The following is a 23,588-nucleotide window of genomic DNA, read 5'->3' on the forward strand; positions in this document are numbered from 1 at the left end:
TGCCTGGAGGTTTTCAGCCAGCTGTCAGTCACAGTGTGAAGCAGGGCGGTGTTGGGAAGATGATATTTGGGAGAGGAACTCGGCTGATAGTCGACTCAGGTATGAAGGAAAAGCTTTTTAATACTTTTTTGAAGAAGGAGAAAAGTTTAACAATAACCAACACTGCAAAAAATATCTGCTTTATCAAATAACGTTTGTCTATAATTGAGCCTTTAACAAGTGAAATAATCCTCCAGCACAGCGAGAATATTTCAATCTGTTCAATTTAATAATAACAATAATCGACTTATTTCAAAGTGTTTGTAGTTAGAAGTCAGAAGCTCTTTGACTGGAGGTTTTCAGTCAGCTGTCAGTCACAGTGTGACACAGAGCGGTGTTGCGAAGATGATATTTGGGAGAGGAACTCGGCTGATAGTCGACTCAGGTGAGAAACATAAAAATATATATTATTATTGAATAGGGACTACGTTTTTAAACCATGAAAGTTTATCTTATGTTTGAAACAAACAGTCAAACTCATATTTTTACAGTTCAGGGGGAAAAAAAAACGTAAAGTTCTCCATTTACTGTTTGTTACATGAAAATTTAAAAGTAGTTTTTATGGATTAAACTACAGAAATCAGCTGCTGGTGACTCTAGTGGAGAAAGTTTCTAAAGAGACCAAATGCAGATGTAGCAGTCATGTCAAATATTTCTATATTTCACTCAGTGGAAATATTATATAATTTCTATGAAGAGACTTAAGGTGGAGAATTGAGAGTTTTTATGGTCTGAAATGTGTTTAAATCTAATCTCAGCAGGTTTTGTGTCACACTGTGAACAGAAAAAAGGTCAAAGGTTACAGTTTGGGACAAAGTTATTGGTGGTGACTGTTGACTGAAATCATGTAAAGATACCATACGATTGTATGGAAGTTGATTTCTGCCAGGAAAAAAAAATAGAAATAACAATAAATAAATAAAAGCTTCATCACAGTAAAACTATCCTACAAACTGAAATTAATGCACAAAAATGATCCGGTCACATGGCTTCAAAATAAAGAAATAGTTTCATTAATTCTGTATCTAATCATTTTAGTTCATTTTATCATCAGTCATTTCTTCCATAGGTTTTGTTCTCGTTAAATATTTAAAACATGTGAATCACATAAGTTTAACTTTTACACATCAAACCCTGAATGTCCCTTTTGTTGTGCACATTATTCACACTTAAAAGTTTTTAAATAAGAGACAAACTCCCAATCAAAGGAAGACGTTTTAACTGTTTTTAGTAAAGACAGTTTCTGTAGTTTTATTGTATCTTTGGTATTTGTGGCAGTTTGGAGTTTGAGGGTTTTTGTTGAAGCGTTTGCTGCTGTGTGAAAACTGGAACAGGACAGAAGATGGTGTTTGGTCAAGGAACTCAACTGACTGTCGAGTCAAGTAAGAGATTTCTGTCTGATTCCTCCAGAAAAAAACAAAAAATACATTTGTACAAGATTATTGGTGTCTATAGAGTCTAAGAGATTGATTGATTAATTGACAAGATGTGTAGCAGAGGACGTTAAAGTCAGTAATGATCAGTTTCAGGCCTCCAGAAAGAAGAATTATTGGATTCTGATCTTTGGTTTCTTGGTGATGTTCAGGAACAGAAGTTAGTCGTGTTTAACTAGTCGGATCGAGCTGCTCGTTAGTGTTTTAATTGTTTCTTTAATGATTTGATGACTTCAGTCTGACGGGTGAATGACTGAGTTGTGTTGCAGTTGAGTTTCTGTGTTTTTGTCACGTGTCGTGTTGCTGTGTGAAGGGATCTGGTGTCGATAAAATCCTGTTTGGAGCTGGAACTAAACTGACTGTGGACTCCCGTAAGTCTGCTTATCCTCTTTTATCATCCTATCAATCAAATTAAAAACACTCAGAGCTTCACAAATGTGTTTTTTTACCGAAACACAAAAGCTCCAGTTGTCTTTGTCTCACGTTAAAATCAACTCTAAATCTACATAACTGTGTTTTATTGTTCTGATTGGTTGACTCATTCAGAAGCCTTTTCTGTCTCTTTTCAGTCAAATGGTTCATTTTTGTGGCTACTGATCAATAATTCAGACATAAATAAACAGCTGATCAATGATACTGAGGGTGCCGGCTCATCCAAATCATTGTGAAGAAAGTTTTTGGTTGTAGATTGACAGTTTCCATCTTTTCTGTGAACTTTTATCTAAAGACATAAACGAACAGAAAAGATTTAATCCAGCTGATTAAACCCTCCGACATGTTTCTCTTCTTTGGGTCAGAAAATATTACTGTAATAATATGATTTATAGTCGACTTTCTTGTCAGATTGTTGGTGATTTTAAGTTTCTGGCTTCTTGTTTTTGACTAAAACCCCGCTGCAGTTGGTTGAGATGTTGAGGCTGCTGTTGTAGTTTGAGCAGTTTGAGGTTTATGTGATGAGACTCGACACTGTGTGAAAACTGGAGGCTACGAAAAAATCCTGTTTGGCTCCGGAAGCAAACTGACCGTCGAGTCCAGTAAGTTCAAAACCATAAAAAACTGTTTGACTTATTTTGAAACACATTGTCTTCAGTCTTCAGAGTGATTATTGATCCGGATAGATTGTTCAAAGTAGAAAAACTGACTTTTGATCAGTAAGTTTGTTATAGGTTGTTAAGATCACACAGGATCTTTAAATATCTGTACAATCAGTCCACTGCTTCAGTAATATGTTGAAATAATACAGAATATTGTAAACACAACTTTTATTGAACCAAGAAAGTTTCAGCCAGATTAAAATGATCTTGTAAATTAATTAATTCAAAATAAAACACATCAAATATGAAGAAAGTTTTAAGAACAGGAATAAAACAGATGATCTGTTTTATAAGATGATATAAAACTGATAAAATACCAGCAGTTAATACATTATTACAACAAATATGAAAACAGAAATCCAACAGTTGTGACAGAAAGTTAAGAAAACTTTACAAAGAGCAACGATTGAAAAGCAGGTCAGTGGATCAGAAACAGTAACAGAAACATGTGGAAGCTGAGAGAAAACGTGTTAAAATGAAATAAAAACTTAATTTGAGCAGATTTTTGAGCTCAGTGTGGATGAGCTGATGATTCTGTGTGAGGACAGAAACACCGTGTGACTTCATCTGGCGGATGGAAGATTTTCTTTGGAGAAGGAACCAAACTGATTATTAGCAGCAGTGAGTAACTGATGAATTATTTTACAGCATCACTGTGAGTTTTGATCATATTAACAAAGCAGCTGGACACCAAATATAGTTTTAAAACAAACTGTGAGGCTGCTGATATAGGAGCTCATGTAATAAAATATACTTATTGTAATATTTCATGTTATATATATATATTAACGAGCCTCAAACATCAGACAAGTTTACAAAAAACACGCCTGAAATGTCTAGAAATCAGATATGTACATGTGTGTATTAATAACATGTGAAGTATCTGAAATTAACATGCGTCTGTGTGAATATTTCACATGTGAAATGCTGAATTTCAGGTTTATCAAATGTAAAATTGTAAAAAACCTTTAGTCAGACAGATTAATTAATCAGGTTTATTTAATCCTATTTTAATCAAACTGAGCAAAGCCAGATACATTTTTTTGAGTCTCTTTATATCTTTTCCTCTGATTTCTCCAACCTTTGATCATCTCAGTAATATTTCTTCCATCTTACGGTCACCTCTGACCTTTGACCTTCTGACTTTTGGTCATTTTTCATGTTTGGCTTGCAGCGGTTGAGTTTGTTGTCCTGTAGTTTGACGCCTGAGTGAAGCTGAGTGTTTTTGTTGGGTGCTCTCGTGTTGTGTGAATGTTGGTGGACGAGAGAAACTCATCTTTGGTTCTGGTTCTCTGTTAGTGGTTCAGTCCAGTAAGTCTCATCTTCTATTTTATCTTTTCTGATGTAAAAAGTTGTCAGTGAGAGTATTAACTGACGAGTGAATGCTGTTGACAGTGATGAAAATGATTCATTTGACTCTTCAGACTCTTAAAGTCAGAAAATAAGTAGAACATTTAGTTTTAGCTGCTGCAGTTTTCAGTAGAGTCAGTGAGGTTTGTGTGCTGAGGCTTCAGGCTGTGTGACATACAGCTCTGGTGCAAACAAGATTATCTTTGGAAGTGGCACCAAACTGCTCGTTACTGCCAGTAAGTCGAACTAATTTCATTCTGTGGTGAAACTGTTTAACTTTAAGCAGCAGACAGACGGACTGAATTAAAGCTTCATTTACAGAAGAAAACATCAGATCATTCAACTGTTCAACAGCTACAAAAAGCCAGAACATAATCATAATCACAAAAATAAATGCATCAATTAAGACTAATTATAAAAAGCATCATTACTCAAAACCTTCCTTTAAAACTAACGTTTATTTTGATTAAAATTGCAGCTTATTCTAAAGTTTTTCTAAATGTAGTTTGGTTCAGTTTGTGTTATGATGCTTCATGTTGTGTGAATACTGGAGGTGGAATTAAGCTTGTCTTTGGAAGTGGAACCAGATTAACCATTGAAACCAGTGAGTACAAATATAGATGATAAACTTCATATTGAACAGCAATAATCTGAATCATTAATACATTAATCAGCATCTAAAGCACTAAAATAATCTGCATATAATCTCTGCTGCAAATTAAATATATAAATATATAAACATTATTGTTTAATATGACTGAAATTTAATAACAAAAGTCTCAAATGTAGAAAAGAAGTTTTTCTTAAATGTAGTTTGGTTCAGTTCATCTCTGCTGAGTTTGTGTTATGATGCTTCATGTTGTGTGAATACTGGAGGTGCAAGTAATAAGCTCTACTTTGGAAGTGGAACCAGATTAACCATTGAACCCAGTGAGTACTGATATCAATCTTTAACTGTGTTAATCATATAAATCATAAAATCATAAATACGTCAACTGTTAAGTAGCCGCGCTAATAAGAATCATCAATGTTTTAATCACTAACATGGTCCCTATATAATTTATACTGTAAAGTAAATATCATAACTTAAATTTTATTTATTATATGTAATTATATTGTGAGTTGATTTAGAACAAAAATAATGATGTGAATGTGATCAAACAGGCAAAAGTCTAAAATGTAAAAAAACTGTGATTAAATGACAGAAACTCCTCTTTTAAATCTTTAAATCTGGATGTTTATGTTTAAAATTAGTTTGTCAGTTTTCTAAATGTAGTTTGGTTCAATTCATCTCTGCTGAGTTTGTGTTATGATGCTTCATGTTGTGTGAATGATGGAAGTGGAGGATATAAGATCTTCTTTGCAAGTGGAACCAGATTAACCATTGAAACCAGTGAGTACTTTCATATCAAAACATAAATGTTAATGTTAAATATGACTGAAATTTAATAACAAAAGTCTCAAATGTAGAAAAGAAGTTTTTCTTAAATGTAGTTTGGTTCAGTTTGTCTCTGCTGAGTTTGTGTAATGATGCTTCATGTTGTGTGAATACTGGAGGTGCATATAATAAGATCATCTTTGGAAGTGGAACCAGATTAACCATTGAACCCAGTAAGTCCTGATAAAGATCATAAACATTATTAATATGGAGCATCTTTAAAAGCAAACTTTACTTGTGTTATACATAAAAAACAGGAAAATAGATAAAAATATTAACAGCTGCTGCTGATGAAAATTATTCAGACAAAAAGAAAAGTTTTTGCTTTAGCTGCTGCAGTTTTCAGTAGAGTCAGTGAGGTTTGTGTGCTGAGGCTTCAGGCTGTGTGACATACGGCACTGGTGTAAACAAAATTATCTTTGGAAGTGGCACCAAACTGCTCGTTACTGCCAGTAAGTCGAACTAATTTCATTCTGTGGTGAAACTGTTTAACTTTAAGCAGCAGACAGACAGATGGACTGAATTAAAGCTTCATTTACAGAAGAAAACATCAGATCATTCAACTGTTCAACAGCTACAAAAAGCCAGAACATAATCATAATCACAAGAATAAATGCATCAATTAAGACTAATTATAAAAAGCATCATTACTTAAAACCTTCCTTTAAAACTAATGTTTATTTTGATTAAAATTGCAGCTTATTCTAAAGTTTTTCTAAATGTAGTTTGGTTCAGTTTGTGTTATGATGCTTCATGTTGTGTGAATACTGGAGGTGGAACTAAGCTCGTCTTTGGAAGTGGAACCAGATTAACCATTGAAACCAGTGAGTACAAATATAGATGATAAACTTCATATTGAACAGCAATAATCTGAATCATTAATACATTAATCAGCATCTAAAGCACTAAAATAATCTGCATATAATCTCTGCTGCAAATTAAATATATAAATATATAAACATTATTGTTTAATATGACTGAAATTTAATAACAAAAGTCTCAAATGTAGAAAAGAAGTTTTTCTTAAATGTAGTTTGGTTCAGTTCGTCTCTGCTGAGTTTGTGTTATGATGCTTCATGTTGTGTGAATACTGGAAGGTGCAAGTAATAAGCTCTTCTTTGGAAGTGGAACCACGGTAACCATTGAACGCAGTGAGTACTGATATCAATCTTTAACTGTGTTAATCATATAAATCATAAAATCATAAATACGTCAACTGTTAAGTAGCCGCGCTAATACGAATCATCAATGTTTTAATCACTAACATGGTCCCTATATAATTTATACTGCAAAGTAAATATCATAACTTAAATTTTATTTATTATATATAATTATATTGTGAGTTGATTTAGAACAAAAATAATGACGTGAATGTGATCAAACAGGCAAAAGTCTAAAATGTAAAAAAACTGTGATTAAATGACAGGAACTCCTCTTTTAAATCTTTAAATCTGGATGTTTATGTTTAAAATTAGTTTGTCAGTTTTCTAAATGTAGTTTGGTTCAATTCATCTCTGCTGAGTTTGTGTTATGATGCTTCATGTTGTGTGAATACTGGAAGTGGAGGATATAAGATCCTCTTTGGAAGTGGAACCAGATTAACCATTGAAACCAGTGAGTACTGATATAGATCATAAACTTTATATTTAACAGCAATAATCTGAATCATTAATACATTAATCAGCATCTTCACTAAAATAATCTGCATATAATCTCTGCTGCAAAGTAAATATATCAAAACATAAATGTTGATATTAAATATGACTGAAATTTAATAACAAAAGTCTCAAATGTAGAAAAGAAGTTTTTCTTAAATGTAGTTTGGTTCAGTTTGTCTCTGCTGAGTTTGTGTAATGATGCTTCATGTTGTGTGAATACTGGAGCTGCAACTAAACTCATTTTTGGAAGTGGAACCAGATTAACCATTGAACCCAGTAAGTCCTGATAAAGATCATAAACATTATTAATATGGAGCATCTTTAAAAGCAAACTTTACTTGTGTTATACATAAAAAACAGGAAAATAGATAAAAAACATTAACAGCTGCTGCTGATGAAAATTATTCAGACAAAAAGAAAAGTTTTTGCTTTAGTTGCTGCAGTTTTGGGATTATTTAAAGATTATTTAAAGGTTTTATGGCACTAAATGGTTAAAAGCTTGTCTCAGTTATATTGAAAATAATCATAATCAGTACGTTGACTTAGCATGTATCAGTAAAAGCATCAAATATAATAATCAAGAGCAAACTATATCTTTGTTAAACATATAAAACCAGAATACTGAAACAGATCATAAACATTATTTATACGGAGCATCTTTAAAATCAAACTTTATGGTATTTTACAAAACCATAATAATAATAATAATAATAATCACTGAAATAGTTTGTTCAGTATCTCTATTGTAGTGTAAATATCAACATTTACACTTTAATTATAATACACAGTATTTCTATAATGTAACAGCTGCTTATTTTTGTGACTGGAATGTAATCGTAATGTAATGTAAATCTGGATACTTAATTGGAAGGTTAATATTTCACTACTATAGTTTTTCTAAATGTAGTTTGGTTCAGTTCGTCTCTGCTGAGTTTGTGTTATGATGATTCATGTTGTGTGAATATTGGAGGAAATAAGATCTTCTTTGGAAGTGGAACCAGATTAACCATTGAACCCAGTGAGTACTGATATAGATCATTAACATTATTATTATTATTATGGAACATCTATAAAAGCAAACTGTACCTGTGTTAATCATATAAATCATAAAATCATAAATACATCAACTGTTAAGTAGCCGCGCTAATAAGAATCATAAATGTATTAATCAAAAGCACCATCACTAAAATGGTCCCTATATAATTTATACTGTAAAGTAAATATAACTTTTTATTTATTATATATAATTATATTGTGAATTGATTTAGAACAAAAATAATGACGTGAATGTGATCAAACAGGGAAAAGTCTAAAATGTAAAAAATTATGGTTAAATGACAGGAACTCGTCTTTTAAATCTTTAAATCTGAATGTTTGTTATTAAAATTAATTTGTAAGTTTTTCTAAATGTAGTTTGGTTCAGTTTGTCTCTGCTGAGTTTGTGTTATGATACTTCATGTTGTGTGAATACTGGAGGTGGAGGAAATAAGATCTTCTTTGGAAGTGGAACCAGATTAAACATTGAAACCAGTGAGTACAAATATAGATCATAAACTTTATATTTCACAGCAATAATCTGAATCATTAATGCATTAATCAGCATCTAAAGCAATAAAATAATCTGCATATAATCTGTGCTGCAAATTAAATATATCAAAATATAAATGTTATTGTTAAATATGACTGAAATTTTATAACAATAGTCTCAAATTAAAAAATGATGTTTTCTTAAATGTAGTTTGGTTCAGTTCGACGAAAATTATTCAGGCAAAAGAAAAGTGTTTGCTTTAGTTGGATGTTGCTGCGGTTTTGGGATTATTTAAAGATTATTTAAAGGTTTTATGGCACTAAATGGTTAAAAGCTTGTCTCAGTTATATTGAAAATAATCATAATCAGTACGTTGACTTAGCATGTATCAGTAAAAGCATCAAATACAATAATCAATCACATCATTGCTAAAACAGTTTGTTCAGTATCTCCACTGTAAATACGAATATAAATATAATCATTCAGGCAAAAGTCTCAAATGTAAAAATGATGTTTTTATAAATGAAGTTTGGTTCAGTTTTTGTTACGATGCTTCATGTTGTGTGAATACTGGAAGTTCATCTAAGATCATCTTTGGAAGTGGAACCAGGTTAACCATTGATGCCAGTAAGTGCTGATATATATAATGTAAAAAACAACAGTACAGTGTTTGACATAAATATATGCAAAATTAGAATACATATATATACTTAAAAAAATATGTAAAAATATATAGAAAACTGTAGTTAGCTGGACTGATAGATAAGTGAACAGCAGCTCATTAGATTCTTTAGGCTCATAAAATAAACACAAAATAGAAAATAATTCAATATAACACTTGTTGTGATTATCGGTAACGAGGAAAACTGAAGAATCAGAATCAGAATCCAGCTAAAACAAAGATATAAAAGATTTTTTTATGATAAATTGCTGAAAGATTGTCATGATTATAATAATTACATTTTATTTCACATTCATAAATTTAATAATCAACCCTAAAACTGTTTATTCAGAGTCCATTTTGTACAGTAAATATCAGTGTAATTATAATGTACATTTATTTTTCATCAAATCAGTTATTTATGAACCTGGAGTGTAAACAGTTTGTGTTATGATGCTTCATGTTGTGTGAATACTGGGAGTAAGTTCACCTTTGGAAGTGGAACGAGATTAATCATTGAACCCAGTAAGTAATGATATAGATCATAAATATTATTTAGTATCTTTAAGAGCAAACTATATCTTTGTTAAACATATAAAACCAGAATACTGAAACAGATCGTAAACATTATTTATACGGAGCATCTTTAAAAGCAAACTTTATGGTATTTTACAAAACCATAATAATAATAATAATCACTGAAATAGTTTGTTCAGTATCTCTATTGTACTGTAAATATCAACATTTAGACTTTAATTATAATACACAGTATTTCTATAATGGAACAGCTGCTTATTTTTGTGACTGGAATGTAATCGTTCGTGTAGAAATCTTGAATTATTATGAAAGGAACTAATCTTTTAAATTAAATCTGGATACTTAATTGGAAGGTTAATATTTCACTACTACAGTTTTTCTAAATGTAGTTTGGTTCAGTTCGTCTCTGCTGAGTTTTTGTTATGATGATTCATGTTGTGTGAATACTGGAGCTGTAGATAAGCTCATCTTTGGAAGTGGAACCAGATTAACCATTGAACCCAGTAAGTACTAATATAGATCATTAACATTATTATTATTATTATGGAACAACTTTAAAAGCAAACTTTACCTCTGTTATACATATAAAACCAGACTAGAAAAGATTCAACATTCATTCAACTCTTCAGGTTCATAAAAATCAACACAAAGTAGAAAATAATAAAGTATGACACAACAACAACAACAACGTTTGTATAAAACCAGGAATGCAGCACCATCCAGCTAAAGCAAAGAGTTCAAGTTTTTTTATGAGTGTAAATAGTTGAAAGACTAACCTGATCATATTAAATACATCAAGAAAAAGTATCCAACTAATCAGAACGATCAATGTATTTAACTAAAACAGTTTATTTAGTTAGTACTGTGCAGCAATTGTCAAAATTTACATTTACATATAATTCATGTTGATAATGTACATTTATCTTTAAATCAAATAGAGAATTATTTTGTGTCTTTTGAAAGTTTGGTTCAGTTCGTCTCTGCTGAGTTTGTGTTATGATGCTTCATGTTGTGTGAATGATGGATTTAAGTTAATCTTTGGAAGTGGAACCAGATTAACCATTGATCCCAGTAAGTACTGATATAGATCATAAACATTATTAATATGGAGTATCTTTAAAAGCAAACTTTACCTGCGTTATACATAAAAACCAGAACAGTTAATATAAAAGAAAGTTGTTGTAGTCGTGATGTATTTAGTTGCGGACTTATAAAATCAACTCAGAGTGGAAAATAATTGAGCAACACTTGTGTTAAACACAAAACAGTAGATATTAGAATTGACATATTATTTTTGATATATGATTTATTATGTGCCAGTGTTTTAAATGAAAATAGAAACCAAAGTCTAAAATGTAAAACATTAATGACTCGTTTTTCTGAACGGAGTTTGGTTCAGTTTGTGTTATGATGCTTCGTGTTGTGTGACTTCTGGGAGTCAATATAAGATCTTCTTTGGAAGTGGAACCAGATTAAACATTGAACCCAGTAAGTACTGATATAGATCATAAATATTATTTAGTATCTTTAAAATGAAACTTTACCTGTGTTTTACATACAAAACCATAAAAATAGTTGAAAGTACTGTCATCTGCTGATGATAGAAATGATTCAGACTAACAGTTTTAAGTTTAGTTTGTTCAGTATCTCTATGGTTCAGCATTTAGTTTATGACTGAAATGTAATTATTCAGTAAAAAGTCTCAAATGCAGAAATGATGATTGCGTGATTATATTTAAGGGTAAATGTGATTCTTCACTACGTGTTTTTCTAAATAGAATTTGGTTCAGATTGACACTGCTGAGTTTGTGTAATGGAGATCCATGTTGTGTGTATACTGGGAATCAAGTTAAGCTCATCTTTGGAAGTGGAACCAGATTAACCATTGATCCCAGTAAGTAATGATATAGATCATATACAAAAGCATATATACGTTTTTACAGAAGTACATACAAACCCAGACTAGAAGATTAAAAACTATTAAATAGTCAATTGTAGTCAGTTATAACACCTGCCTGCAGTGATGGAAATTTAAGTGAAATCTTCAGGCTCAGAAAACCTGCAGTTTTGTTGTTATTCAAAGATTTAAAGAAGGTTTTATTAAACTAAATGAGTGAAAGATTGTCTTCATCTCATTAACCATGAATATTATAATAATGAAATACACTGTAAATTCTAATTAGTCAACCTTATTTATAAAAAGCATGCAAACTGAGTGGAACAGGTGTTGTATGCTGTACTAACTAATGCTTATCCAGTATACTTACACTTGAGTTTAAGTAACTAAAAGAAAAACCTGTATAGAGTACTTAATCATTTACTTTAGACGTACTCTTAGTATAGACTACTCACAATTACTATCTCAAACAACTAAATCATTTCAAGCGTACATGAATTCATGTAGATATTTCTAAATTTCTCAGTAGTTGCTTTAAATGTAGTTGAGCTGAGTTTGTGTTATGATGCTTCATGTTGTGTGAATGCTGGAGGATTTAAGATCTTCTTTGGAAGTGGAACCAGATTAACCATTGAACCCAGTGAGTACTGATATAGATCATAAACTTTATCTTTAACAGCAAAATCTGAATCATTAATGCATTGATCAGCATCATGAATAAAATAATCTGCATATAATCTCTGCTGCAAAGTAAATATCAAAATATAAATGTTATTGTTAAATATAACTGAAATTTTATAATAATAGTCTCAAAATTAAAAAATTATGTTTTCTTAAATGTAGTTTGGCTCAGTTCGTCTCTGCTGAGTTTGTGTTATGATGCTTCATGTTGTGTGAATGATGGAGGTGCACGTAAGATCATCTTTGGAAGTGGAACCAGATTAACCATTGAAGCCAGTGAGTACTAAAATAGATCATTAACATTATTAATTTGGAGCATCTTTAAAAGCAATTATATGAATCCTAAAATCATAAATACATCAACTGTTAAGTAGCCGTGCTAATAAGAATCATAAATGTTTTAATCGAAAGCACCATCACTAACATGGTCCCTATATAATTTATACTGTAAAGTAAATATCATAACTTACATTTTGATCTATTATATATAATTATATTGTGAGTTGATTTAGAACAAAAATAATGACATGAATGTGATCAAACAGGGAAAAGCCTAAAATGTAAAAATTATGATTAAATGACAGGAACTCCTCTTTTAAATCTTTAAATCTGAATGTTTATGTTTAAAATTAGTTTGTCAGTTTTTTAAATGTAGTTTGGTTCAGTTCATCACTGCTGAGTTTGTGTTATGATGCTTCATGTTGTGTGAATACTGGGAATCAATATAAGATCATCTTTGGAAGTGGAACCAGATTAACCATTGAACCCAGTAAGTTCTGATATTTATCATACACAAAAGCAACATTTATATTTCATTTGTTTAACATGAACACTTACAAAAGCAGAATAGCAGATAAAAAAAATATAAAACATGTAGACATCTGAACTCATTGATAAGCAAACAGCTGCTGATTCATTTGAAACTAATCCAGTATATTATATATATAATATAGTATAACACTGTTGTCAGGTGGAAAAGCTATGAAACAAACAAAAAAAATCTGTAGTTTTGGAATTAATTAAAGATTTGAAGAAGGTTATAACTAAATAGTAAAAATACTGTCTCAGTCATATTAAACATGATCATAATCAATATGCCAAAGCATTAACGTATTAATCAATAGCATCATTGGTAAAATAGTTTGTCCAGTAATTCTACAGTAAATATCAAAATCTACATTTTGTTTGTGACTGAAATTTAAATGTTGAGGCAAAAGTCTCAAATATAAAAATGTGTTTTTAAATGTAGTTTGGTTCAGTTTGTGTTATGCTGCTTCATGTTGTGTGAATGCTGGAAGTGGATTTAAAATCATCTTTGGAAGTGGAACCAGATTAACCATTGAACCCAGTAAGTTCTGATATAGATCATAAATGTTATTTATATATAGTATCTTTAAAACCAAACTTTACAGTGTTCAGAATTTACCTTTTATTTAAGTTTATATTTACAACATACATTTATTTTTGTCCTATTTTACTGGAATGTAATTGTTCAGGTAAAAGTTTTATTACATGAGATGTTCCTCTAATGTTATTAATTATATCAAACTTAGATATTTAATTGTAAAATACATTTTTCAGTAATCATTTTTCTAAATGTAGTTTGATTCAAATAATCACTCCACTGAGTTTATGTTATGATGCTTCATGTTGTGTGAATGATGGAAGTGGATATAATAAGCTCATCTTTGGAAGTGGAACCAGATTAACCATTGAATCCAGTGAGTGCTGATATTGATCATAATCATTATTAATATGGACCACCTTTAAAAGCAATCTTTACCTGTGTTAATCACATAAATCATAAAAACATAAATACATCAACTGTTAAGTAGCCGTGCTAGTAAAAATCATAAACATATTAATCAAAAGCACCATCACTAAGATGGTCCCTATATAATTTATACTGTAAAGTAAATATCATAACTTAGATTTTATTTATTATACATAATTATATTGTGAATTGTTTTAGAACAAAAATAATGACGTGAATGTGATCAAACGGGCAAAAGTCTAAAATGTAAAAAACTATGATTAAATGACAGGAACTCCTCTTTTAAATCTTTAAATCTGGATGTTTATGTTTAAAATTAGTTTGTCAGTTTTTCTAAATGTCGTTTGGTTCAGTTCATCTCTGCTGAGTTTGTGTTATGATGCTTTATGTTGTGTGAATACTGGAGGATATGGAAAGCTTATCTTTGGAAGTGGAACCAGATTAACCATTGATCCCAGTAAGTAATGATACAGATCATATACAAAAGCAAACTATTCATGTTTTACAGAAGTACATTCAAACCCAGACTAGTCGATTAAAAACTATTAAATAGTTGTAGTCAGTTATAACACCTGCCTGCAGTGATGGAAATTTAAGTGAAATCTTCAGGCTCATAAAACCTGCAGTTTTGTTGTTAGTCAAAGATTTAAAGAAGGTTTTATTGAACAAAATGAGTGAAAGATTGTATTGATCATGTTAATCTTGAATATTATAATAATAAAATACACACACTGTAAGTTCTAATTAGTCAACCTGACTTAAAGACAGCATATAAACCGATTCCCTTAAAAACACTAAGTGGAACAGGTGTTGTATGCTGTACTAACTAATGCTTATTCAGTATACTTACACTTGAGTTTAAGTAACTAAAAGAAAACCCTGTATAGAGTACTTAATCATTTACTTTAGACGTACTCTTAGTATCGACTACTCACAATTACTATTTCAAACAACTAAATAATTTCAAGTGTACATGAATTCATGTAGATATTTCTAAATTTCTCAGTAGTTGTTTTTCTGAATGTAGTTTGGTTCAGTTGATCTCTGCTGAGTTTGTGTTATGATACTTCATGTTGTGTGAATGATGGAGGATATAAAATCATCTTTGGAAGTGGAACCAGATTAATCATTGAACCCAGTGAGTACTGATATCAATCATATACATTATTAATTTGGAGCATCTTTAAAAGCAAACTTACCTCTAGTGAGTATATAAATCATGAAATCATAAATACATCAACTGTTAATTAGCCACGCTAATAAGAATCATAAATGTATTAATCAAAAGCACCATCACTAACATGGTCCCTATATAATTTACACTGTAGTAAATATCATAACTTACATTTTGATCTATTATATATAATTATATCGTGAGTTGATTTAGAACAAAAATAATGACGTGAATGTGATCAAACATGCAAAAGTCTCAAATGTAAAAATTATGATTAAATGACAGGAACTCCTCTTTTAAATCTTTAAATCTGGATGTTTGTGTTTAAAATGAGTTTGTCAGTTTTTTAAATGTAGTTTGGTTCAATTCATCACTGCTGAGTTTGTGTTATGATGCTTCATGTTGTGTGAATACTGGGAATAAAAAGATCACCTTTGGAAGTGGAACCAGATTAACCATTGAACCCAGTAAGTAATGATATAGATCATATACAAAAGCATCTATATGTGTTTTACAGAAGTACATACAAACCCAGAATATTAGATTAAAAACTATTAAATAGTTGTAGTCAGTTATAACACCTGTCTGCAGTGATGGAAATTTAAGTGAAATCTTCAGGCTCATAAAACCTGCAGTTTTGTTGTTATTCAAAGATTTAAAGAAGATTTTATTAAACAAAATGAGTGAAAGATTGTCTTGATCTCATTAACTATGAATATTATAATAATAAATACATGGATTCTAAAATTAACTTGGATTTTTAAGTGTCAAGTTAATTTCTCAGTAGTTTTTCTAAATGTAGTTTGGTTCATTTAATCTCTGCTGAGTTTGTGTTATGATGCTTCATGTTGTGTGAATACTGCAAATAAGATCATCTTTGGAAGTGGAACCAGATTAAACATTGAACCCAGTGAGTACTGACATAGATCATAAATGTTATTTATATATAGTATCTTTAAAACCAAACTTTACAGTGTTCAGAATTTACATTTTATTTAAGTTTATATTTACAACATACATTTATTTTTGTCCTATTTTACTGGAACGTAATTGTTCAGGTAAAAGTTTTATTGCATGAGATGTTCCTCTAATGTTATTATTTATATCAAACATGGATATTTAAATGTAAAATACATTTTTCAGTAATCATTTTTCTAAATGTAGTTTGGTTCAAATAATCACTCCACTGAGTTTGTGTTATGATGCTTCATGTTGTGTGAATACTGGAGGTGCACAAAAGATCACCTTTGGAAGTGGAACCAGATTAAACATTGAAGCCAGTGAGTACTGATATTGATTATAAACATAATTATAATGGAACATCTTTAAAAGCAAACTTTACCTCTGTTAATTATATGAATCTTAAAATCATAAGTACATCAACTGTTAAGTAGTCGCGCTAATAACAGTCATAAATGTTTTAATCAAAAGCGCCATTACTAACATGGTTCCTATATAATTTATACTGTAAAGTAAATATAAATATAAAATATTATTAAAATAATTACATGAATGAGATCAGGGTTAGGGTTAGGGAAAAGTCTCAAATGTTATGATTAAACGACAGGAACTTGTCTTTTAAATCTTTAAATCTGAATGTTTATGTTTAAAATTAGTTTGTCAGTTTTTTAAATGTAGTTTGGTTCAGTTCGTCTCTGCTGAGTTTGTGTTATGATGCTTTATGTTGTGTGAATGATGGATATGGAAAGCTCACCTTTGGAAGTGAAACCAGATTAACCATTGATCCCAGTAAGTAATGATACAGATAATATACAAAAACATATATACGTGTTTCACAGAAGTACATACAAACCCAGATGAGTAGATTAAAAACTATTAAATAGTTGTAGTCAGTTATAACACCTGCCTGCAGTGATGGAAATTTAAGTGAAATCTTCAGGCTCATAAAACTTGCAGTTTTGTTGTTATTCAAAGATTTAAAGAAGGTTTTATTAAACAAAATGAGTGAAAGATTGTCTTGATCTTGTTAATCTTGAATATTATAATAATAAATACACTGTAAATTCTAATTAGTCAAACTTATTTATAAAAAGCATACAAACCGATTGCCTTTAAAAACACTAAGTGGAACAGGTGTTGTATGCTGTACTAACTAAAAGAAAACTAAAAGAAAACCCTGTATAGAGTACTTAATCATTTACTTAAGATGTACTCTTAGTATAGACTACTCACAATTACCATTTCAAAAAACTAAATCATTTCAAGTGTACATGAATTCATGTAGATATTTCTAAATCCCTCAGTAGTTGTTTTTCTAAATGTAGTTCTGAGTTTGTGTTATGATACTTCATGTTGTGTGAATACTGGAGGAAATAATAAGCTCTTCTTTGGAAGTGGAACCAGATTAACCATTGAACCCAGTGAGTACTGATATCAATCATAAATGTTATTAATATGGAGCATCTTTAAAAGCAATCTTACCTCTGTTAATTATATAAATCATAAAATTATAAATACGTCAACTGTTAAGTAGTCGCTCTAATAAGAATCATAAATATTTTAATCAAAAGCACCATCACTAACATGGTCCCTATATAATTTATACTGTAAATTAAATATCATAATTTATTTATTATATATAATTATATAGTGAATTGATCTAGAACAAAAATAATGACGTGAATGTGATCAAACAGGGAAAAGTCTCAAATGTAAAAACTATGATTAAATGACAGGAACTCCTCTTTTAAATCTTTAAATCTGGATGTTTCTGTTTAAAATTAGTTTGTCAGTTTCTTAAATGTAGTTTGGTTCAGTTCATCACTGCTGAGTTTGTGTTATGATGCTTCATGTTGTGTGTATACTGGAGGAAATGATAAGATCTTCTTTGGGAGTGGAACCAGATTAACCATTGAACCCAGTGAGTACTGATATCAATCATTAACATTATTAATTTGGAGCACCTTTAAAAGCAAACTTTACCTCTGTTAATCATATAAATCATAAAATCATAAATACATCAAATGTTAAGTAGCCACGCTAATACGAATCATAAATGTATTAATCAAAAGCACCATCACTAACATGGTCTCTATATAATTTATACTATAAAGTAAATATCATAACTTACATTTTATTTATTATATATAATTATATTGTGAATTGATTCAGAACAAAAATAATTACATGAATGTGATCAAACAGGGAAACGTCTAAAGTGTAAAAATTATGATTAAATAACAGGAACTCCTCTTCTAAATCTTTAAATCTGAATGTTTATGTTTAAAATTAGTTTGTTGGTTTTTTAAATGTAGTTTGGTTCAGTTCATCACTGCTGAGTTTGTGTTATGATGCTTCATGTTGTGTGAATAATGCAAATGGAAAGCTCTTCTTTGGAAGTGGAACCAGATTAACCATTGATCCCAGTAAGTAAAGATACAGATCATATATACAAAAGCATCAATACATGTTTTGCAGAAGTACATACAAACCCAGACTAGTAGATTAAAAACTATTAAATAGTTGTAGTCAGTTATAACACCTGCCTGCAGTGATGGAAATTTAAGTGAAATCTTCAGGCTCAGAAAACCTGCAGTTTTGTTGTTATTCAAAGATTTAAAGAAGGTTTTATTAAACAAAATGAGTGAAAGATTGTCTTGATCTCATTAACCATGAATATTATAATAATGAAATACAATGTAAATTCTAATTACTCAACCTCACTTATACTGAGTTTGTGTTATGATGCTTCATGTTGTGTGAATACTGGAGGCATAACTAAGCTGTTCTTTGGAAGTGGAACCAGATTATCCATTGATCCCAGTAAGTAATGATACAGATTATATACAAAAGCAAACTGACCATTCATGTTTTACAGAGGTACATACAAAACCAGAATAGTAGATGAAAAACTATTAAATAGTTGTAATCAGTAATAACACCTGCCTGCAGTGTATGTAGTTTGGTTCAGTTTATGTTATGATGCCTCATGTTGTGTGAATGCTGGAGGCGTAAATAAGATCATCTTTGGAAGTGGAACCAGATTAACCATTGAAACCAGTAAGTAAGCGAAAAAAACTATAAAATATTTACAGTATTATTTTGCACAGAAAACCAGAGTAATAGATAGATGAGTATCTCTATAAATATAAAGTCAGCTGGACTCATCGATGAGTGAACAGTAATGGAAATCAATTATTCTCCTAAAATCGGCATAAAGTAGAAAATAATCCAGCATAAAACTGTTACCAGATGGAAAACATGTATCTCCAAAATATTAACTTTTGACAATGTAAAAGAACAGTTGTTGTTTTAGTAGGATGATACTCCAGTTTTGGTGTTTTGCAAATATTTAACGAAGGTTTAATGATACTTATAATAATATGAATAAATCAACCAAGCAAGTATTAAACAAAAGCATCTCTACTGTTCAGTGAATATCACATGTCTTATTCATAATATATATTTTGGTGTGTAAATTGTGACCCGATTTTTGAAACTGGAAAGTAATGATTCAGTTAAAAGTCTCACATGAAAAAAAAACAAAACAACGATTATATGAGAAGAACAAATCATTTAAATTAAATGTAAGAGTAAAATGATTCTCCAGGTTTTTTTTAAATGTAGTTTGGTTCAGTTCGTCTCTGCTGAGTTTGTGTTATGATGCTTCATGTTGTGTGTATACTGGGAATCAAAAGATCATCTTTGGAAGTGGAACCAGATTAACCATTGATCCCAGTAAGTAATGATACAGATCATATACAAAAGCATCTCTACGTGTTTTACAGAAGTACATACAAACCCAGACGAGTATATTAAGCTATTAATTAGTTGTAGTCAGTTATAACACCTGCCTGCAGTGATGGAAATTTAAGTGAAATCTTCAGGCTCATAAAACCTGCAGTTTTGTTGTTATTCAAAGATTTAAAGGTTTTATTAAACAAAATGAGTGAAAGATTGTCTTGATCTCATTAACCATGATTAATATAATAATAAATACAGTGTATATTCTAATTAGTCAACCTGACTTAAAAACAGCATACAAACCAATTGCCTTTAAAAACACTAAGTGGAACAGGTGTTGTATGCTGTACTAACTAATGCTTATTCAGTATACTTACACTTGAGTTTAAGTAACTAAAAGAAAACTCTGTATAGAGTACTTAATCATTTACTTTAGACGTACTCTTAGTATAGACTACTCACAATTACTATTTCAAACAACTAAATAATTTCAAGTGTACATGAATTCATGTAGATATTTTTTAAATTTCTCAGTAGTTGTTTTTCTAAATGTAGTTTGGTTCAGTTCGTCTCTGCTGAGTTTGTGTTATGATGCTTCATGTTGTGTGAATGCTGGAGGTGCAAGTAAGATCATCTTTGGAAGTGGAGCCAGATTAACCATTGAAGCCAGTGAGTACTGATATCAATCATTAACATTATTAATATGGAGCGTCTTTAAAAGCAAACTTTACCTCTGTTAATTATATGAAACTTAAAATCATAAATACATCAACTGTTAAGTAGCCGCGCTAATAAGAATCATAAATGTATTAATCGAAAGCACCATCACTAACATGGTCCCTATATAATTTATACTGTAAAGTAAATATCATAGCTTAGATTTTATCTATTGTATATAATTATATTGTGAATTGATTTAGAACAAAAAAAAAATGACATGAATGTGATCAAACAGGGAAAAGTCTCAAATGTAAAAAACTATGATTAAATGACAGGAACTCCTCTTTTAAATCTGGATGTTTATGTTTTAAATTAGTTTGTAAGTTTTTTAAATGTAGTTTGGTTCAGTTCATCACTGCTGAGTTTGTGTTATGATGCTATATGTTGTGTGAATGCTGGAGGTGGAGGATTTAAGATCTTCTTTGGAAGTGGAACCAGATTAACCATTGAACCCAGTAAGTTCTGATACTTATCATAAACAGAAGCAACATTTACATATCATTTGTTTAACATGAACACTTACAAAAGCAGAATAGCAGATAAAAGAAATATAAAACATGTAAAGTCTGGACTCATTGATGAGCAAACAGCTGCTGACAGTGATGACGATGATTCATTTGAAACTAATCCATATATAATATATATAATATATATAATATAGTATAACACTGTTGTCAGGTGGAAAAGCTATGAAACAAACAAACAAACAAACAAATGAAAAAATGCTGTAGTTTTGGAATTAATTAAAGATTTAAAGAAGGTTTATGACTAAATAGTTAAAATACTGCCTCAGTCATATTAAACATAATCATAATCAATATTCCAAAGCATTAATGTATTAATCAATAGCATCATTGGTAAAATAGTTTGTACAGTAATTCTACAGTAAATATCAAAATCTACATTTTGTTTGTGACTGAAATTTAAACTTTCAGACAAAAGTCTCACATGTCAAAATGATGTTTTTCTGAATGAAGTTTGATTCAGTTTGTGTTATGATGCTTCATGTTGTGTGAATCAAGTTAAGCTCATCTTTGGAAGTGGAACCAGATTAACCATTGATCCCAGTAAGTTCTGATATAGATCATAAATGTTATTTATATATAGTATCTTTAAAAACAAACTTTACAGTGTTCAGAATTGACATTTTCTTGAAGTTTATATTTACAACATACATTTATTTTTGTCCTATTTTACTGGAACGTATTCGTTCAGGTAAAAGTTTTATTACATGAGATGTTCCTCTAATGTTATTATTTATATCAAACATGGATATTTAACTGTAAAATACATTTTTCAGTAATCATTTTTCTAAATGTAGTTTGGTTCAAATAATCACTCCACTGAGTTTATGTTATGATGCCTCATGTTGTGTGAATGATGGAAGTGGATATAAGCTCATCTTTGGAAGTGGAACCAGATTAACCATTGAACCCAGTGAGTACTGATATTGATCATAATCATTATTAATATGGAGCGTCTTTAAAAGCAATCTTTACCTGTGTTAATCACATAAATCATAAAAACATAAATACATTAACTGTTAAGTATCCGCGCTAATAAGATGCATCAATGTTTTAATCAAAAGCACCATCACTAACATGGTCCCTATATAATTTATACAGTAAAGTAAATATCAAAACTTATATTTTATTTATTATATATAATTATATTGTGAATTGTTTTAGAACAAAAATAATGACGTGAATGTGATCAAACAGGCAAAAGTCTCAAATGTAAAAAAATATGATTAAATGACAGGAACTCCTCTTTTACATCTTTAAATCTGGATGTTTGTGTTTAAAATTAGTTTGTCAGTTTCTTAAATGTAGTTTGGTTCAGTTCATCACTGCTGAGTTTGTGTTATGATGCTTCGTGTTGTGTGAATGATGGAGGATATAATAAGATCATCTTTGGAAGTGGAACCAGATTAATCATTGATCCCAGTAAGTAATGATATAGATCATATACAAAAGCAAACTGACTATTCATGTTTTACAGAAGTACATACAAAATCAGAATAGTAGATGAAAAACTATTAAATAGTTGTAGTCAGTGATATCACCTGCCTGCAGTGTATGAAGTTTGGTTCAGTTTATGTTATGATGCTTCATGTTGTGTGAATGATGGATATAATAAGATCATCTTTGGAAGTGGAACCAGATTAACCATTAATCCCAGTGAGTACTGATATAGATAATAAATGTTATTTATATTCAGTATCTTTTACAACCAGTGTTTTACATGAAAGCATAAAACCGACATAATTGGGATAAAAAACAAAGTCAGCTGGAAAATAATAGAAAATAATTCAGTATAACACAGCATCTTCATCATAATAATCAAATAAGTCAACCGAGAAATTATTCATCAAAATCTTCAATGTATTAATGGAAAACATTTTCGTTATTTATTAAAAGAAGCTTTACATAAGTTAAAAGGATTCTAAAAGAACAAAACAACACACTTTAATCACAATGTAGCACACAATATTAATCACAATTCATATTTTAGAATTAATCATGTGCTAATATTTTAATGAAAATAGAAACCTGTTTTCTGTGACTCATAACTTACATTTTATTTATTATATATAATGATATTGTGAATCGATTTAGAACCAATATATTAATTTGAATGTGATCAAACAGGCAAAAGTCTAAAATGTAAAAAACATGATTAAATGACAGGAACTCCTCTTTTAAATCTTTAAATCTGTGTGTTTGTGTTAAAAATTAGTATTTCAGTTTTTAAATGTAGTTAGGTTCAGTTCATCTCTGCTGAGTTTGTGTTATGATGCTTCATGTTGTGTGAATACTGGAGGTGGATATAAGCTCTTCTTTGGAAGTGGAACCAGATTAACCATTGATCCCAGTAAGTACTAATATAGATCAAAGATA

The 23,588-nt window shown here is 30.1% G+C and overlaps 1 gene segment (V, D, J or C); it reads left to right on the forward strand.

Annotated features, from left to right (window-relative positions):
* Nucleotides 1-369: 369 nt before the first annotated feature.
* Nucleotides 370-23,588, forward strand: part of LOC122994309 — a 54,619-nt gene continuing 31,400 nt past the window's right edge. Inside the window, 1 exon segment of the C gene segment in view lies at nt 370-424. Coding sequence covers nt 385-424 — 40 coding nt within the window.

Source organism: Thunnus albacares, chromosome 12, assembly GCF_914725855.1.
Source record: "Thunnus albacares chromosome 12, fThuAlb1.1, whole genome shotgun sequence".
NCBI classification, from domain to species: Eukaryota; Metazoa; Chordata; class Actinopteri; order Scombriformes; family Scombridae; genus Thunnus; species Thunnus albacares.